The sequence below is a fragment of the Vicugna pacos genome, chromosome 12 (genome assembly GCF_048564905.1).
Source record: "Vicugna pacos chromosome 12, VicPac4, whole genome shotgun sequence".
Lineage (NCBI taxonomy): Eukaryota > Metazoa > Chordata > Mammalia > Artiodactyla > Camelidae > Vicugna > Vicugna pacos.
Genome location: NC_132998.1, coordinates 58,046,598 through 58,064,977, shown reverse-complemented (window position 1 = coordinate 58,064,977; position 18,380 = coordinate 58,046,598). Strand labels below are relative to the sequence as shown.

General features: G+C 39.6%; 1 protein-coding gene across 2 annotated transcripts; it reads left to right on the top strand.

The window, feature by feature from the left end:
- Positions 1-381: 381 nt before the first annotated feature.
- On the top strand, positions 382-18,292 carry DDX17 (DEAD-box helicase 17). 2 transcript variants are annotated; one of them, XM_072973522.1, is made up of 13 exons: positions 382-771; positions 4,170-4,320; positions 4,952-5,051; positions 5,617-5,750; positions 6,049-6,114; positions 7,484-7,625; positions 8,007-8,167; positions 8,251-8,423; positions 8,766-8,876; positions 9,011-9,072; positions 10,120-10,179; positions 14,184-14,420; positions 15,256-18,292. In XM_072973522.1, the coding sequence occupies exons 1-13, from the start codon at positions 722-724 to the stop codon at positions 15,759-15,761; spliced, it is 1,953 nt and encodes a 650-aa protein (XP_072829623.1). In that variant the 5' UTR covers positions 382-721; the 3' UTR covers positions 15,762-18,292. The 2 variants fall into 2 exon arrangements, with proteins under 2 accessions (XP_072829623.1, XP_072829622.1); XM_072973521.1 differs by having other exon boundaries at positions 14,184-14,426.
- Positions 18,293-18,380: the final 88 nt, after the last annotated feature.

The window sequence follows — 18,380 nt, the reverse complement described above, 5'->3', positions numbered from 1 at the left end:
AGGGCAGTTATTGTATCTGCAAAGCAAACTGCACAAGCAGGCCCAAGTTCCGTCTCGTGTCGGAACCCGGCAAAAATCCTCTATTCTCCAAACAGAATGCGTTACGCACACTGCGCATCTTCGCAATAGTGAGCCGGTTAACGACGCAAAGAATGTTACGTCGCTCCGGAGGCTCTCCCTCTCCCCACCCCACCGCACGTTCGGGTTCAGGTGGCGCGAGAACTCTACGCCCAATCCGTACTTTGTTTTTCTTCTACAGACCGTAAAGTGCGGCCATCTCCGCAACTGACGTAAAATGCTTTCAAGAATACTCGTAGTACTCCGCGAAGCCCTCGGGCTATTCCGAGACGCTGTTTACGTATCGTCTCCGACGTACGTAGCGTTAAGCTGGAGCAGTCTCAGCGCCGGCCGCCATTTTGTGCAGTCGCTGGGAAGGAAGGAGACGCCTAAACCGCGGCACTGCCGGGTTTGAGCGTAGCCAAACCTACCCACTGCTTTTATAACCCCGATTCTCTGTGTTTTGCTCCCGTCTCCGACGAGAGAGGCGGCGACGGTGGCGTCTGCGACGGGAGACAGCGCGTCGGAGCGAGAGAGCGCCGCGCCTGCCGCCGCCCCAACAGCGGAGGCGCCGCCGCCATCGGTCGTCACCAGACCGGAGCCGCAGGCCCTCCCGAGCCCGGCCATCCGTGCCCCGCTCCCAGATCTCTATCCATTTGGGACCATGCGCGGAGGCGGCTTTGGGGATCGGGACCGGGATCGTGACCGTGGAGGGTAAGGGGGGGAGGAGGAGAGGAAAGGCCTTGTGTGCGTGGGGGGCGGGGGGCTGCTTCCTCAGGAGACCGCATCGTGCGGTTGAGTGGAAGACTTCTGAACAGACTGCAGGCTTGGGAGCGACGCTCCCGACTCCGGGAGGCCAGGCGTCCTGAGACATAATAGCGGTTTAGTTCGTGGGCCTTGGGGTGGGCCTAGACCCCGGGTCACTGGTGACCTGGCGCGGGGTGGGGGGCGGGGGCTTGGTGACGCCCCAGCCCCTCCTCGCGGACGGCCGGCGTGGCGCGGCCCGGCCTCAGCCCTGCAGGGAGCAGAAGGAGCGGCCTGGCCGCCGCAGACCGGGCCCGGGCTTCACCCCTGGGCCTTCCTTGCTTTCGAGCCGGGCGGATTTGGGCAAGTCATTTGATCTCTTCAGGCCTCAGCGTTCATCTGTGAAACTCGGATGTTCTTGCTGAGAGAAGAGGATGAGGTGTCGGAGTTCAGCCTAGGAAAATCTTAACGCGAAATGGCTTCCCTGTTAATGGAACTGGAAACCTGGTTTGAAACCAGAGACTAAGAGGCTGACTTGTAGTTTTAAAAATATTTTAAGGTTACCTTTAGTCGTGTTTAAAATAATTGGGAGGAAACACATTGGAATACAAAGCAGTGATTTTAATTGCCATCTAAATGGTCGTGTTTGGGGAGGGAGAACTGTTTTGTTTGGTCATTTAATGTTTAGGTCTTTTTTTTTTTTTTTACCCCCTCTAATTGCACGGAAGCATTAATTAACTTCTCAGCCTAGCTTGAAAGTTTCTGTTTTAGTAATACTACGGTTACTGGGTTGAAAGTTAACAGAATTACAGCTGAAGTTCTCCCAGATACTGAGATTCAAATCTTAATGTCCCTGTTAAACGAAAAAGTTGCTTAAGAGATCTATGTGGATTTGTGCTGTTACTTTTTTTGTAACAAAAGCTTTATCTCTGTTTAAAAAATAATGTGACACCACTTCTTAATGTATATATGTGTGTGACCTTAGGCAAGATCCTGAACCTTTTTGAGCCCATTTTCCCATTTGAAGATGGGATAGTAATTGCCTTTACTTTGCATTGTTCTTGAGAATTGAGATACGGTGTGTAATTGTCTTATCTGTAGTAGGCATTCTGTTAATGCTATTTTCTACAAACATTTTTGTCTTTAGTGGTTCAGATACACAAGTACCAGACCTACTGGTCATAAGCACCTCAGTTATCACTTAATTTACTAAATAAAAAGGATTGTTTTGATTTATACCTTGTTATTGTTAGGAAGGGAAATACTTGATATTAGCATTAAATTCGGAGAGCTGTAAGTGGAATGTTTGTTTGGTGTTTAACAGTATAGCTAAATTTAGAAGTGAATTTCAGTACAACCACTTAGGAAGAAGAATTTAATGTTACCTAGTAAAATGAAAATGACCCAGGGCTCATCTCTTAAAGCTTTATGCCCTAGACTCTTAGGCCTAGAGAAGCCTTTGTACACATACCCTTGAATTCATATTTGTAATGTTACTGTTCATAACAGAATATTAGAAACAGCTCAAATGTCTGGATAAATTGGGTATTTGTACAATAAAATACAGTGAAAAGGAAAAACTTGCACTAATGGGATTGATTCATAAGCATAATATTAAGTAAAGTTGTGCTGAAAGGGTAACTTGAGGATACTTACAATATATGACAAGACAAGGGAATGGTTAAAAATCGAGGTACTAGTTACTATGATCGGGGTTGTAAATTTGAAATAGGCAAATGAAGGCTAGCAAGGTACCAATTAGGTTCTGTTTCTTTACTGTGGGTGTTTAATATTTCACCGTATATATGCTTTAATAATAAAAACTCATTATTTGAAAAGAGGAAAAGGTGAAGTACTGATCTATACTTCCTTTACCCCATGTTGACTCTTAAGACAATTACATACCTTATCAATTTAAAAAAGACTTTCAAATAATTCATTTCAAATAAAATCAACCTCTTTCATAAGTTCTGTGCCCTAACTATATCTTTGCTATGAAAATTCTTTTATTATTTGAATTGCTATTGTTTTATTCTTAACTGAATGGTACAGAGCTGAAATGGATTATTGTTTTGAAAAGAGAATGAGTGGGGTCAGCAAATGTACATGTATAGCCCAGAAATGATGTGCATTGTACATTTAAACTAGCATGATTTTGTATGTGAATGTATAATTTTTCAGAGATGGCGTTTATTGCAAAGCCAAGTTAAATACTGAGTTAAATACTCAATAAAAACAATGAACGGCATAGTATGCAAGGGATTAGGCAGTGTGCTTTTTAACTGATGGCACAAATGTACTCAAATTCTAAAGAGTGAAAGCTCTCTTGTATATTTAAGTCAGCATTAATTATAAAGGCAGTAGAAAGCATATTAAAAACCCCATGTTTCAAATGACAGTATATCTTTAGGATGGTATCCCTTAAGATAAATAGTTGGGGGGGCAGAGAGAGGAAAGACTTTTTTTTTTAAATAAGGACTGTCATGAATAAGACTTAAAAGGAATCTTAATTTCAAAAGTTGTGTTTTATTCTAGGTCATTATTTTAAGGTCTGGGTAGTCTTGGAATGCACCAGCATCAGGGACATTTTAAGCTTTGAATCTTTTAGGGGTCCTAGTAGCTTTCTTTAGCAGATAGCAGGCAAAAGGAGTGCTCATCATGGTATAATGGGGTAAGGGGTTCAAGAAGCTGTTCCAAGTATGGGACAACTTGCTTAAACATTTTTTTGTACCTGTCCACAATTTTGCCCTAATACAAGCTTAAACTAATGTCCTCACCTACATGTCAGAATATTATATAAGAGTAGAGACTTCTATTCATTTCAGTATCTTTAGCACCACTTAAAATAGTACCTGGTACATAGTTGGTACCCAGTAACTAGTCATTGAATGAATACAATTATGCTAACTTACTGTGTTTACTATGCCCAGATACTGTTTTAAGCACTACATGTACTCATTTTTTATCTTCACAGCAGCCTCTGAAATAGGTGGTGTTATTTCTTCTTTACACAAACTGAGGTACAGAGAAGTTAAATAATTGCTCAAAATCATAACTAAGTTGCAGAATCAAAATTTGGACCTTTTCTGGTTCCAGAATCTGGTTGTAATCTCCATGTTATACTTCTCCAGATAAAAGAATTTTGAATTTTTCACCATTTATTACCATACCCGTAATAGTATTGTTGGATAGTAAAGGAAGTTGTATGAACTTCTTTCCCTCATACCTTCAAATGAAAGTAATAAAATGTTTTCTGGAGGAGGGGTTGGTAGTATCCAAAGAGTCATCTTTTTTGCATGTTTTTGTGGCATCTAAGGTATTTTGCTTTAAAAATACTAATAAACTGAAAATTTTGGATTTTTTTCTAGATTTGGAGCAAGAGGTGGTGGTGGCCTTCCCCCGAAGAAATTTGGTAATCCTGGGGAGCGTTTACGTAAAAAGAAGTGGGATTTGAGTGAGCTCCCCAAATTTGAGAAGAATTTTTATGTTGAACATCCAGAAGTGGCAAGGCTGACTCCAGTAAGTTTGGGGGGTTTATTTATTTATTTGTTTACCTTTTTTCATATGCAGTAATGAACCAAGTAGATATATTAGCCAGAGTTTACTCATGTATAGCAATACTAATAAGAGAACCCAGTTTTAATATGTACCTAATATATTACTTGGTTCTCAGTTATATTTCCCAGCCAATTTGTTATGTGATTTTAACTGTGTATATGAGATGCCATGTCTTTTCATCTGTGAAGTTAAACTCAGTAAACTTAAAATACTGGCATCATGTACTCCTGTTTGTATTTTTAGCCTCATGATTGTTTTGAGCTCTCCCCGTGACATGGTAGGTAACTTGTTCAGAAGAAAGTGTAATGGAAAGAGCACTTGGTCCCAAGTTCCATGTTTTCTCCCTCTTTCTACTTTTCCCATTGAGCAATTTACTAATCTTTCTGAATAACTGTTTTCTCATGTGGAAAATGGAACTGTTATTAACCTGCTTCGTTGACTCACAAAGTTGGATGAAGTTGAACGAAAGCACTATTCTTAAGTGTTAGACATGTTAATTCCATGATAATTGTTCTGCTGTATTGGAGCATAAAGTTTTGCATGTTTATAATAACTTGTTTACTGATTTGCTTTACTTTGTTTTCTTACTTAGTATGAGGTTGATGAACTACGTCGAAAGAAAGAGATTACAGTGAGAGGGGGAGATGTTTGTCCTAAGCCTGTGTTTGCCTTCCATCATGCTAATTTCCCACGTAAGTGTTTTTCAATCCAGGGTCTTAATTGTTAGTTTAGCTTGAATGGTCATTGTGGTCATAGGTTATTTAAAGGTTTGACCAGGCTCAGAATTTTATTGAAAAGACAGGTAGAAACCTCACAAAAGTAATTTTTTTTTTTTAATGCTCACACGTTCTCTGATTTAGGATTTTTGGGATTTTTTGCAGTTTTTCATCTTTCCTTGGGGTTTTGCCTCTACCTTTTAGAAAACGGCAAAATGAAATTGCTTTCTAGTTGGATATAATTTGAACCAGATTAATAATAAGTCACTACCACGTACCTATGCCCTGTTGTTAGATACTTTAGGGCAGTGGTTTTCAAGTTTCTGAGGATAAGGGTAGATGGCCATGGCAGTAGCCCTCTTAGAAGAAGTCAGCAGGTCAAAGATTCAGTAACTGAAGAAGGAAAAAAAAAACAGTACTCCTCTTGGATAGATGTAAAGCTAGGTAAATCTTGCCTTGAGTGAGCTTAACAGTTTTTTTTAAATTCTTTTGGCTGTGTCCTTAGTTTTATGTAAAAGCAATAACATTTATTCTTGTACAGAATATGTAATGGATGTGTTGATGGATCAGCACTTTACAGAACCAACTCCAATTCAGTGCCAGGGATTTCCCTTGGCTCTTAGTGGCCGCGATATGGTGGGCATCGCTCAGACTGGCTCTGGGAAGACATTGGCGGTATGTACTAGCAAGAGAAGATTTTTTTAATGTGGTGTTATTTTGCTGTTGTAAATATTCTGTGTAGTCTCAGTTCTTAAAATTCTGATTCAGTTGGTATAGATAATCCTTAAGCTTTTTTAGCTATCTGAAACATATGGAAACACTTTATGTTCAAATTTATATTGCACATATGTGTAACAGTTGTGACTTCTGCTTTCCCTTTCCTATTAGGTATTATCAAGTACTGTGATAATTTAGAACAATGAATATAATGGCTTAGTTTTGATATGACTGTCATTCTTTCCCCCTCCCCTAGTATTTGTTGCCTGCAATTGTTCATATTAACCACCAGCCTTACTTGGAAAGGGGAGACGGCCCAATTGTAAGTGTGTTTCAGTTTGTTCATAATTCTAAGATTAAGTACAACTTGATGATTGTGTTTCAGGTACTGTGCTTTACATATGTTCTCAGATTTCATTCTCAACCCCACTTTCCATATCTGGAAGAAATATCTCCGTTTTACTTTAAATAAATAAATATATCTTAGACACAGTGCAAATAAATGACTTGCCCAGGGTCGTATAGGAATTAAGTGGCTGAGCTTGAATTTGAACAAGTCTTATTCTTAACCAGTATGAGTATTACCTTCATATATAAGCATTTACTGTGCATTAAATTCAAGTGCAATTCTTAACTACTCATTGGTCCTATGAGGGATACAGAAGTATGAAATGAGATCCCTGCCCTGTGGAACTAAGTCAGGTTTGGGATGTGTATTCTTTGTGGTTAAGTAATGCTTTTATAAATGTTTATATAGAGTAGCTCGATCTTCTGGTTTGAGCATTTTTATTTAAGCTGTTTCCTACAAGATTTGAGTAGTGTTCTTCAAATATTTTGAATGTACATTCTTAACTTTAAAAACTTTTTTAAATTTATTTTTGTTGTTATTTTAATGGAGGTACTGGAGAGTAAACCCAGGACCTTGTGCGTGCTAAGCATTCACTCAACCACTAAGCTATTCCCTCTCCCCTTTAACTTTTTTAAATAGAGCTTGCACTTGCTATATATATTTATAAATATGTACATTATTACAGTATGTCTCAAAGTATTCACAGCAAGGAATAATGCATTGCTTTTAATTACATAATACATGTTCCATATGGCTAATAAGAGTTAGCTATATTATCATTAGCTAATGTATAATGGATCAGAACACAAAGCAAAGATCATTGTGGACAATCTATATGATACCTATTTCAAAATGTCTTAATTTTGCATTGTTTTGGTCATCTAGTCAGATTGTGTATAAGTAGTTGTTTTTGCCTAATGTGCCTGGCCATGAACTTAAACTATATGTCAGGAAAGTGCTAGCGCTGCTGTTTTCTCATTCATCTGTTTCTAATATTTAATCTGTGGCTTTGTTGTAGGAATGTTTTATAGCTACTTGTTCATTTTGTGAGAGTTGTTTGGTTAAAACTAGATAACACAGCCTATAAATCTACTTACGTAACTAATGAATCATGTATCAAAAGTCAGGCATCATACCACATGCCAAATAAATAGTCCTTGAAATTTTTTTTTGCCCCACTCCACAGCACTGTCTTATACTCCATGCCTTTCCAACTTACCACTCTGTCATATACTATGAAAGTACCAAATTAGACAATAGAGAATTTTGTAATCTTTCTATACTTTTTCCCCTTAAACTTGGGGTAGGTATCTCAAGTGGTTTGTTTGTTTGTTTGTTTTAGTGTCTGGTTCTGGCTCCTACCAGAGAGCTTGCCCAGCAGGTACAGCAGGTGGCTGATGACTATGGCAAATGTTCTAGATTGAAGAGTACTTGCATTTATGGAGGTGCTCCTAAAGGTCCACAGATTCGAGACTTGGAGAGAGGTAATTTTTTTTAAAAAGTACAAGAATTACTAGTTTCTCTTCTTTTACTAATTTCTATAAATGAAATTGAAGAGGAAAACAATGGGTTCTGGTGGAGGGGAAATCAATGTTTCATCAGTTTACAAATTCCCAGGTATGGTTAAAATGCTATTTTAGGAAAGTTCTGCATGGCTAGAGACTTAAACTTTGTGAAGTTCTGATGATTATGCATAAATTCTTCTTAACATTATGGTTTTCTGGTACTGTGTTAATGTGTTAGCATTTAGCTAATGCTCTGCAGCACCAAGTACAACCACCAGAGTTGGTGCTTCTTAGTTTGCTGAGACATGAACAGTGTATAAAGAATTCTTAGTTGGCTAGATCTTTGGTTTTATTTTGCAGGTGTTGAGATCTGTATAGCTACTCCTGGACGCCTGATAGATTTCCTGGAGTCAGGAAAGACAAATCTTCGCCGATGTACTTACCTTGTACTGGATGAGGCTGACAGAATGCTTGATATGGGCTTTGAACCCCAGATTCGTAAAATTGTTGACCAAATTAGGGTGTGTAAAGCTGATAATTCATTGTCTTATGCCCTTTGCCTGTAGTTCCTTAGCCTAAAAGAAAGCCTTTCCTTTCCTGATAGCCTGATAGGCAGACGTTGATGTGGAGTGCAACCTGGCCAAAAGAAGTAAGACAGCTTGCAGAGGATTTCCTTCGTGATTACACCCAGATCAACGTAGGCAATCTGGAGTTGAGTGCCAACCACAACATTCTCCAAATTGTGGATGTCTGCATGGAAAGTGAAAAAGACCACAAGTATGGGAGATTTCACTGTTTTGATAATGCTGATAAACCTTTCCTAATAATCCTCCAAAATTAAAGTGTTATAGAAGCCCATGTATTTTTAGGCTTGAGAACATTAAAGGCATTGCTAGCTTCCCAAGAGTGCATTCTTTATTATTTTTCAGAGCATTGTGGTTAAAAGCAGGGATTCTGGATCCTTGGATTTGAATCCCAGCTTTTAATAATAACCAGCTGTATAGAAAGTAATATGAAACTAAAGTACTAAAGCTTTGGAGGGTTGATACTGCAGACATAGCTTCCACGTAATGTGTGTGCTGGGAGTCTTATCTGGATGACTATTGTTCTTATTTTCAGGTTGATCCAACTCATGGAGGAAATAATGGCCGAAAAGGAAAATAAGACAATAATATTTGTAGAGACGAAGAGACGCTGTGATGACCTCACTCGAAGGATGCGCAGAGATGGGTGAGTGCAGCACTGAGGTAATCAATTTGCCTCAGGTTTTATAGTTTAGTTGGAATTTCTAAATTGGTATTGTGAATGTAGTATATAATATTTCAGTAATGCATAACATGCATTTTGCTCTTTTCTTCTGACAGTTGGCCAGCTATGTGTATCCATGGAGACAAGAGTCAACCAGAAAGAGATTGGGTACTTAATGGTGAGTTCAAAACTAAGCATTGTCCTTGCTCTGTTTCAGGAATTGGCAGAGTTTCTGTAAAGAGCCAAGTAGTAAATGTTTTCAGCTTTATCAACTGTGTAATGGTTTGTGTCACAACTATTCAGCTCTTCTGTTTTAGCACAGAAATGGCCATAGACATGTAAAGAAACAGCCTGGCTGTGTTCCAATGAAAATTCATTTGCAGAAATAGGCATTTTGCCAGATTTGACTCGTAGACCAGGGTTTGCCTAGCTTTGCTGTACTTAATTGAATATTAGGGACATTTTTGGCATTTCCACCATCCTTTAAGGTCAGTAATGGCTCTTTATACCGCTTTTTCATTACTTAGGCCACCTTTTTTTTTTTTTTTAGTTCTTCTCTTTATAGGTACATACACCAGCCTGGAAGCTCCCCAAACCCTGTACTTGTGGGATTTTAATGGAGACTTCATCACTTTAACTCAGTCTCCACCTCCTCTACTGTCCTCCAAGGACTGGGAGTGAGGCTCAAAGTTCCAAGCTTCCTATCTCCTAGCATCCCCATTTTAAAGGGTTTTAGGGGCTCTGTGCCAGGAACTGAGGGCAGAGGCAATACATAAACTCTATTATTTCACAGGGCAAAGTTATGGTGTCTCCTTTCATTTCACGTCTTTTCATGTACTCCCTTTCTTCACCCTCCACCCCCACTTTTGATTTTGTTTCATTTGGGAGGTGATTTTTGACATAATTTAAGGGAAGAAAAATTCTGGATCATATTAATTTTGTTGCATGTTGCCACACTATTTTAATGGCACTTCATTATTAGAGGTAACTTTTTAAAAAATCTGTTGCTTCTCTGTTAAAGGTGAATATAATAAATATTTTGAAAAGAATTACTATTACCTGTAAATTTAAAAGAGCTTGCCATGTTCTGACACCATTACTTGAAAGTTTAGCATGGTAGGGTAAAAAGGCCAGATAGCTGGAAATATTTATTTGGTCTTTTTTAAAAATACATATCGCTTAGCCTTAATTATAACTTGGCTTTCATGGTATCCTTGTTTTGCAGAGTTCCGTTCTGGAAAGGCTCCCATTCTCATTGCCACAGATGTAGCCTCCCGTGGGCTAGGTTTGTATAGATAGGTGTCTCTGTCAATGGTATATGTATCTTTTGGTTTAAAGATGTGTTTGTCATTTCATACTAGAGTTGCACATACATGTGTTTAGATAAATACTTAAAAGAGAAGCATACATACAAAGCGTGTGATTTCTGGCGCGCCCCCCCCCACAGTTTTTTTTTACCTTGGTGGGTTTTTTTGTTTGTTTTGTTTTTTCCTTTTGTTCTCAAAGTCTCTTTCTGCTCCTAAAAAACAGGCTTTGGTCTGCAGCAAGGCCTAGGCATGACTGTTTTAAACAGTAAGAGGGAGAGGAGACATTCAGTTGAACAGCTCAACTTCTTCCTGGTTTTATTCTATTTTCTGGGTGGATAGAATGAGCCTGATTGAACCTAGCTATTAGAAGCTAGTTTCTTCAGTAATTTTTCACCCCTCTACAAGTCTGTGCTTGAGAGAGAGAGAGAGAGAGAGAGAGAGAGAGAGAGAGAGATGTATGGAGGTCCAGTTTCATGAATGCTGTCATAGTACGTTTTGGGGATTTAGTAAATCTGTAAATAATGTTATCTTTCAGCAATTAAATCTGCACTGCCCAACATGATTTACTGAAGTAAAATTATCATGAGCACTCTGTTATCCCCTCTTCCCACCCATACTTATATCATAGATGTGCTGTCTTCAATTTAAGAACTTGATTTGAAGCTGACATTCTGGAGTTTTCAACCTGTTATGATCTAAGATATATAGAGGTATTCTGTGGTTAGCCCATTATTCTGAACAAAACAGGTGTAACTCAAAACTTATATATTAAAAAAGATGAGACTATTTCTGTTACAAAGATACTTTAAAATTAACATAATTTATTGCCTAGTAAGGCAAGAAGTACCATCTTCCCTTATGATACTCAACATTAAGAGAACAAGTATTCAAACTGGAATACAAAAGTAATGATGACCTTTTGTACATTGCACTCATCATTCCCTCCTTCAGAGGTGGTGACTTGCAGCCATGACTGAAAAATTGTCTCTGCCCTCTGAGGTCATGTCTGGATCTGTGCGGTTAGAACTTGGGCCTGTTGGGAGAAGAGGCTGAGGCCTGAAAGCGGTTTACATAAAAGCTTTCAGTGATGGTGGTTTTTAAACAGGCTTGCTATGTGCTGGTAGCTTCTTTGTGCATCTTGCCTAGACAATTTAAAATATTTGTTCTGTGTCCCCCTGCATTCCTAAACCAAATCAATTGGCTGTCATTAGAATAACTTAGACTCTTCATCCCACCCCCACTCATCCAAGAGAGGGGAGAGGGAAGGTACCTGAGTCTGTTTCTTGTTACTCAGCATCCGTGCTTGTTTTGGGCCCCTTTGTTTGCTGCCTTATAAAAATCAAAAGGAAGGGGGAAACCCACCAAAATGGCAGAATGCTGACCAAGGTCCTACAAGATCCTGGAAAGTGAAGGCTTCTACCTCATAGACAGGGGTGCAATTTTCAGCTGAGTCACCAGGCCTTTTTTCACTTCCTGTCGAGCGATGGCCTCTTAAATGTTCCCTTCAGGTAAGTTCTTTGATTCCCATAATTTTCTAATAGTCATCCTCAGGAAACCACTATTCCCTTTCCAATGGGATATTTTTAATTTTTCCGTTTTTGGTTTAAACTACACACTGTTAAACTAAAGTATTGAATTTATTTTGTTTTGTTTTTTAACAGAAGCTTTGCTATCAGCTGCAGATCACTCAGTACATGGCCGAGGCAAATCTACATTGGCCCGAAGCAGCTCTAGATGAGCCTATTGGCTAGTCTCAGCCCCTCCTGATTAGAGATTGGAGATTCAGGCCATGTCATAGGGCTTGTCAGACAAAAGTTCTTATCCTAGGCAGCTGGCCAAAACATTAACTTTTTGATTTCTTACCCTGCTACAGCATCTTCTCTAAAGGCACCAAGGTAATACAGCGGCAGTGCACGAATAATGTCAGGGCAGGCTTGACTGGAGAAAACCAGATTCTGCGCTTGCTCTTAATGTGCCCTCAGCCAGCTGTATGTGTGCACACACAAGACACCTTTCTAGTATGAAGAACTGGCACCATGTCTGCCCCTTATTGAACCCCTCCAGAAGTATTCCCAAGTATTAGTATCTGAACTGTTGACTCCAGTCCCCAGTGCTTTCTGCTAGGAAAGCACATGTCTATGCATCCAGTGCAGTAATTCAGTCTGCTCTGCTGCCTATGGTTGTACATAGTGGGATTAACTAAGGAGCATTGTTTCCTAGCTCTGAAGACGTGGTCATGAAGCGTAATTCCCCGTCTACCCCGTACCTCCCCTTCCCTCCCCAGTCTCATCTATTCTGGCCCTGTAAATTTTTGTTTTCCTTAGTTACATCAACGACCCTAGCCGGAGACTCACGCTGCCCCCTGTGATAACTGCCTTCTCGTCTTTCTGGTGTGATTTCAGGACTTTAGGGGTCAGTAAAGACTGAGGAGCCTTTATTGTAATAAGAAACAGACATAATGCCCCTTTCTTCACAGGCCCTTTAACAACAGCTGAATTTTTTTTTTTAAATCATCTCCCCTTCCCCCTGAAATTAATCCAGTCTGGGCAATAGATGCAGTCTGACCCTTTGGATGTAACTTACATTTTTTATTAATTATTTTTTTCTACAATCACCCCAATTATCCTTGGGGGAGGCGTTGGAGGACCTGAAATTTTTACCCGAACCCAGGTTCTCCGGCGCTTGGCAACCAAATGGGGCTACAGAGAAGCATCTAAGCCAGTTCACAGAGCGAGCGTGTGTGGGGACTTCTCACTGCCACGGACCCTTGATGCATGCTCCCCGCGCTCCAGTGGTCCCGTGTCAGAAGGCGGAGTTTTCGAAAGGAGGCCGCCAAAAATAAAAGGCAAAGAGACGGGATCGGCTGCAGCGGTTTCCCAAAGGAGGAGGGAGTGTGCATCGGTCTGGTAACAAACAGAGAATGTTTTTTAATTATTTATATCACAAAAATCTGTGTTTTATCTAGGATATTTTCTGAATATTCTTTGTAAAATGCAGATTTTTTTCCACAAAACATTAGGATTCTTTGTTATATTAAACTTGTTTGTATAAGTAGGTAAAAATATACATTTAGCTGAAAGCATTACACTAACATTTACATATTTTAAGCTTTAGGAGGTTATTCAATCTAATTCCCAGCAGTGGACAGAACATTAAACTTGTATCTCAAGGTTTCATGGTTTTTCCCACACTCTGGTTATTTAATTTTCCAGGTTATGTAGACAACCTTTGATAATTGAAGCAAGGACTGAGTTGAAATAACCTTGAGTTGAGAAAAAAAACCTCATTTGGCAGAGCTGGGCTTGGTAGTACAGTGAAATTTTAGTGTAATGTGCTCTTGTGGTAATTGAAAGGGGAAAGATAATTTGAAGGAAAATGAATGTGTACTTAACTTTGGCTCTGATCAGGGTTTTTTTAATATAAGCAAAAGAATTTTTTGATCTAAATATCTTGCTTTAAGTCTCCATGAAAATGTAGTAATAAAGTATATGAAGTTTTTTTGTTTTGTTTTTTATTTTTCATTTTGCTCTGTGACTGGTTTAAAGGTAAGTTTATTATATTACTGGTAGATTTTGCCAGGCTTCTCCCAACAGAGTAGAAGTGATTTGGCCTTGTAACTTAGTGGCGGTACCACCTTCTACATTCCAGTCTTGAAAAGGATGGAACTGGAATTTAGTATAACTCCTGTCAGTATATTGTGTAAAACAGGAGAGGCAGGAGTTTGGGTGGTTGAATGGGATTCCCTTAGGATTTTACAGCTGATAAAGGTGCCCCTTCCTTTGCATGTCCCAAGCATCATTAATCCGCTTTTACTCTGTTGGGATGAGTCTTTTTTTGTTCCTGTTCAGAGTGGTTACTAACTTAATCTTCTCTCCTCTTGCTGTCACCTGCATTCGTGCTTCCCACCTGTTGTTGGCATGTCCTTTACCTTCTCTTTCCCTGCAACATCAACCTACACACTGACTCATTGTTGGCTTTGAAGATGTGGAAGATGTCAAGTTTGTGATCAACTATGACTATCCAAACAGCTCAGAGGATTATGTGCACCGTATTGGCCGAACAGCCCGTAGCACCAACAAGGGCACTGCCTACACCTTCTTCACCCCAGGGAACCTAAAGCAGGCCAGAGAGTTGATCAAAGTGCTAGAAGAGGCTAATCAGGCTATCAATCCAAAACTGATGCAGCTGGTGGACCACAGAGGAGGCGGCGGAGGAGGGGGTAAGGGTAAGTCCTGGAGTTTTCCAGGTACTGCCAAGGTATCTATTTTTGTGTTCATTGTGCCTTATTTTTTTAATCCAGTGAAGGTTTTATGTATGTTACTTAGAAGAAACTGTGAAAAATTACTAAGTAAGACAATATGACATTTGGGGCCTGTCAAAACCTTAGTGGTTTGTTATGTTTTCAGTTTTCCATATAGAGAAATCAATAATTTCACACCGTTTATGATGGTAGAGACAGGTATAGTTTAACAGTTGCAAAATACACTAGGATCTGAGTTTCTTGCCTATCAGTTTGATAGGATTTTTCCCCAGTTTACTGCATGTTAAAGCTCTACATCAGAATTCCTTTAGAGGTTTTTAAAATACAGATTTTTTTTTTTTGAAATTGAGCTAGGAACCTGAACTTTTATTCTAAAGCTTGATCATTCTGATGTAGTTAGGTCTGCAAAGCAACATTTGAGAACCACTATGCACTAGTGGAGGATCCCTTTGTGGTGGTATGAACTTAGAGGCTTGCCCCCCCCCTTTTCCCTTGTTTTTTCCTTTTTTTTTTTTTTTTTTTTTTACCATTCTTACGATCCTTCCTGCATTTTTTAGAGGGTGTTTCTTGGTAATCTTCAAATAATGAAAGGGCCTAGAAGGTGAAAAGTTGAATATTTGAATATATTCTCTTAAAGAATCAAATTATGGGTGATTTTTAAAAATGTTCATTTGTCAGCTGGCCTAGCTAAATTAAGAAAGAATATGAATACTTTTAACCTAGTAGCATTTTCACGTGTGGTTAATGTTTGAATCATGTATCTGGCATTGAAAATTCCTTATGTCCTCATCAGGAGGTCGTTCTCGATACCGGACCACTTCTTCAGCCAACAATCCCAATCTGATGTATCAGGATGAGTGTGACCGGAGGCTTCGAGGAGTCAAAGATGGTGGCCGGAGAGACTCTGCAAGCTATCGGGATCGTAGTGAAACCGATAGAGCTGGTTATGCTAACGGCAGTGGCTATGGAAGTCCAAATTCTGCCTTTGGAGCACAAGCAGGCCAATATACCTATGGTCAAGGCACCTATGGGGCAGCTGCTTATGGCACCAGTGGTTATACCGCCCAGGAATATGGCGCTGGCACTTACGGGGCTAGTAGCACCACTTCAACTGGGAGAAGTTCACAGAGCTCTAGCCAGCAGTTTAGTGGGATAGGCCGGTCTGGGCAGCAGCCACAGCCACTGATGTCACAACAGTTTGCACAGCCTCCAGGAGCTACCAATATGATAGGTTACATGGGGCAGACTGCCTACCAATACCCTCCTCCTCCTCCTCCCCCTCCTCCTTCACGTAAATGAAACCACTCAAGTGGTAGTGACTTTTGTGCAGACTTACTACATTTAAAGCAACGCTATCTTTCCCTTTTTCCCTCTTCCCTTTTTCTTTCTTTTTCTTTTTAAATTTTTTCCCCCAACCATTGTGATTTGTCTTTCATGCAGCTTAGTTAGAATTCACTGCCAGGTTTCTTCTGCCCGCCAAAATGATCCAGTCTGTTGTAGTAACAGATTTTGTAAAAGTATATATATATGTATAGCTGACTGGAAGAGATTTTTTCCCCCCCAACTTCTTGCATGTTGAGGATATTTGAGCTATTTTTCATCTTAAAAGGTATTGGGCCCTTTTGTGGGAGCCCATTTTTTTTGTCCTGAGTTGGGGGTGGGGGAGGGTGGAGAGTTGAATTCAGCAGAAGATGGCATCTGTGCTTTAAATTGCTCTCATTACTGGAGTAGGAAAAAAAAACCCAAGAGTGAGTTCCCTACACATTTTCTGTAATGCTTTTTAATGTTTCTCAAGCTGGAACAGGGTTCCTCAGGCCTGATGAGTTTTTAAGACAGTGCTTTACCATTGTCATTTTGGCTGATTGCTTGTTACGTGCATTTGACAGTTTAAAAAAAAATTCCTAATTGGCCTTGTATCCTATATACTCTGCCTTCCCCCTTCCCAATTACTGAAAAATAACCATTTTAGTGTCAGGTTAGAAATTAAATTGCTGAGTCTGAGTTTTTTTAATGTATATCTTTTAAATTAAAAATCCCAGATGCTTACTGCAATGGTTAAATGTAGCATCTCAGCATCTGGGTGGAAGCTGCCTATTTTTCTTCCCCATTTAACCAGGGACCATCTGTGAAACTGATTTTCCAACCAAGACAGCTGCTGTGAGCAGAACATAGATGCTCACTGGAAATTTATTAACCGGTTAAGTATTCATTCACCTGCAGTGTAAGAAAACACCTTTAATTATAAACAATATACTCAGTGGGCAAATTTTCTTTTTAAACTTACTATCTGTAGAGCTAGAATAAAAGCAACTCCTTGCCAGCTGCTCAGCCGTTTTGGCCACATTATCTTGAATCTTAAGGGTCTATTAAGAACTCTTAACTCTCTTCATACTCTGTTCTCTGCATTGCTTTGTAACAGCTTTTGGATGCAGATTTTCCTCAGCATCCTTTTGCACTCAGCTTTTCACAGGTAGGTAGTGTTTAAGAAAAGTTACAGAGGACTAAAGCCCAAGTCCTTTTACTTTTCCTCCATCTGAAGGTAGGTGAGATTGTCTCCTTCATATAATACCAACTGTTTTACTGGGACTTCCTATAGCAGATAGGCCTGGAAAGAATTTCCTTCTCCTGTTCTCTGTAACAGGAGAGGAAGATCAGTCAGCCCCAGAAACCTCTTCCATATCCAGTGTGGGACTATTTTTAATAGTTACTGGTATTGTTCATTCATAGTGTAGTTGAAGGGGGAAGGCTCCACTGCATTCTTTGGCTAAGGCCTGAGAGTGCCTACTAGTTTGTAAGATCTTAATACTTGAGGTTTTTGTTTTTGTTTTCCTTTTAAAATTCTTTAGGGAGAGAGAAGGGATTATTTCTGAGGGGTACTGAAAGTGTGGTTGAATGTGCAACATACAGGTAGGTTGTCAGCATAAGCTGAAATAAATGCATGTAAGAATTTTGACACCATTCCCTCCCCCTTTCTTCTGTAATTTCTCTTTTTCCCCTTAGAGAAGTTGAGGTTGAGGGAGGATGGTAGGCACAGGAAAAAACATGGCAACACTGCTCTGTGCTTTCAAACCAAAGTATCTCTCCCTCAGAAAAAGTTTGTCTAAGCACTGATTAATCCATTGTAGATGTTTTTCTTCTATACCAAAATTCTGTTTTGTTTTGTTTTGTTTCGTTTTTTTAAACACAAAGGTGCCACGACGGGGTATCCTCTCTTGCAGGTCTTGAAAGCATCTCTTTGCAGGAAATGTCTCTGGGCAAGCAAACAGTATTTGGTCTGCTGCTTGCTTCCCTTCTTCCTCCAGGGGTGTATCATAAAGTCAAAATAACAGCATATTCCAAAACTCAAAAGCTATTGTGGCCTGAGCACAGCTGAAATCTAGTAGAGTTTTTACTGTGTAACTCGAGTTAAATCTTCTGCCTCTATGCCACTCATAACTCAGGTTCTGCCTTTGCTTCAGAACATGAGCAGAAGAATCCTCATTTGATGCTAATTATTGCAGTCATGAATGAAACTCACTTAGGGAAAGGATGTCCATATTAAGCTATGGGACTGCTTCTCCCCAGTCCCTCCCTAACAATTCATTGCGTGGACTTCTCTCATCTAAAAGGTTGGTGGCTTTTGCTTGGGATCAGTGCTCTCTCTATTCACGTACTTGCTGGTCTCTGAACACATTCCTGTTGCGTTAAGACTTGAAAGATTTGTGGATGTGTGATGTTCAGGCACAAGATGCTAATAAGAGCTTATGTTAACTATTCTTAGTTTGTAAATTGTCCTTTTGATACCATCTTGTTTTCTTTTGTAGGTATAAATAAAACACTGTTGACAATAAGGTGTGTGATTTTTATTGCTGGAAAAAATTCTGTCTGTAGTCCAATGGTAGTCTCTTTATTTGCTTTAAGACCAAGGTTGGGGATATT

Bases quoted from the DNA above. Each gene is read 5' to 3' on its own strand.
- DDX17 (XM_072973521.1), top strand. From the start codon at position 722: ATGCGCGGAGGCGGCTTTGGGGATCGGGACCGGGATCGTGACCGTGGA. The intron at 7,626-8,006 runs GTAATTTTTTTT...TTTATTTTGCAG, and splicing joins GATTCGAGACTTGGAGAGAG to GTGTTGAGATCTGTATAGCT. The intron at 10,180-14,183 runs GTTTGTATAGAT...TTGGCTTTGAAG, and splicing joins TGTAGCCTCCCGTGGGCTAG to ATGTGGAAGATGTCAAGTTT.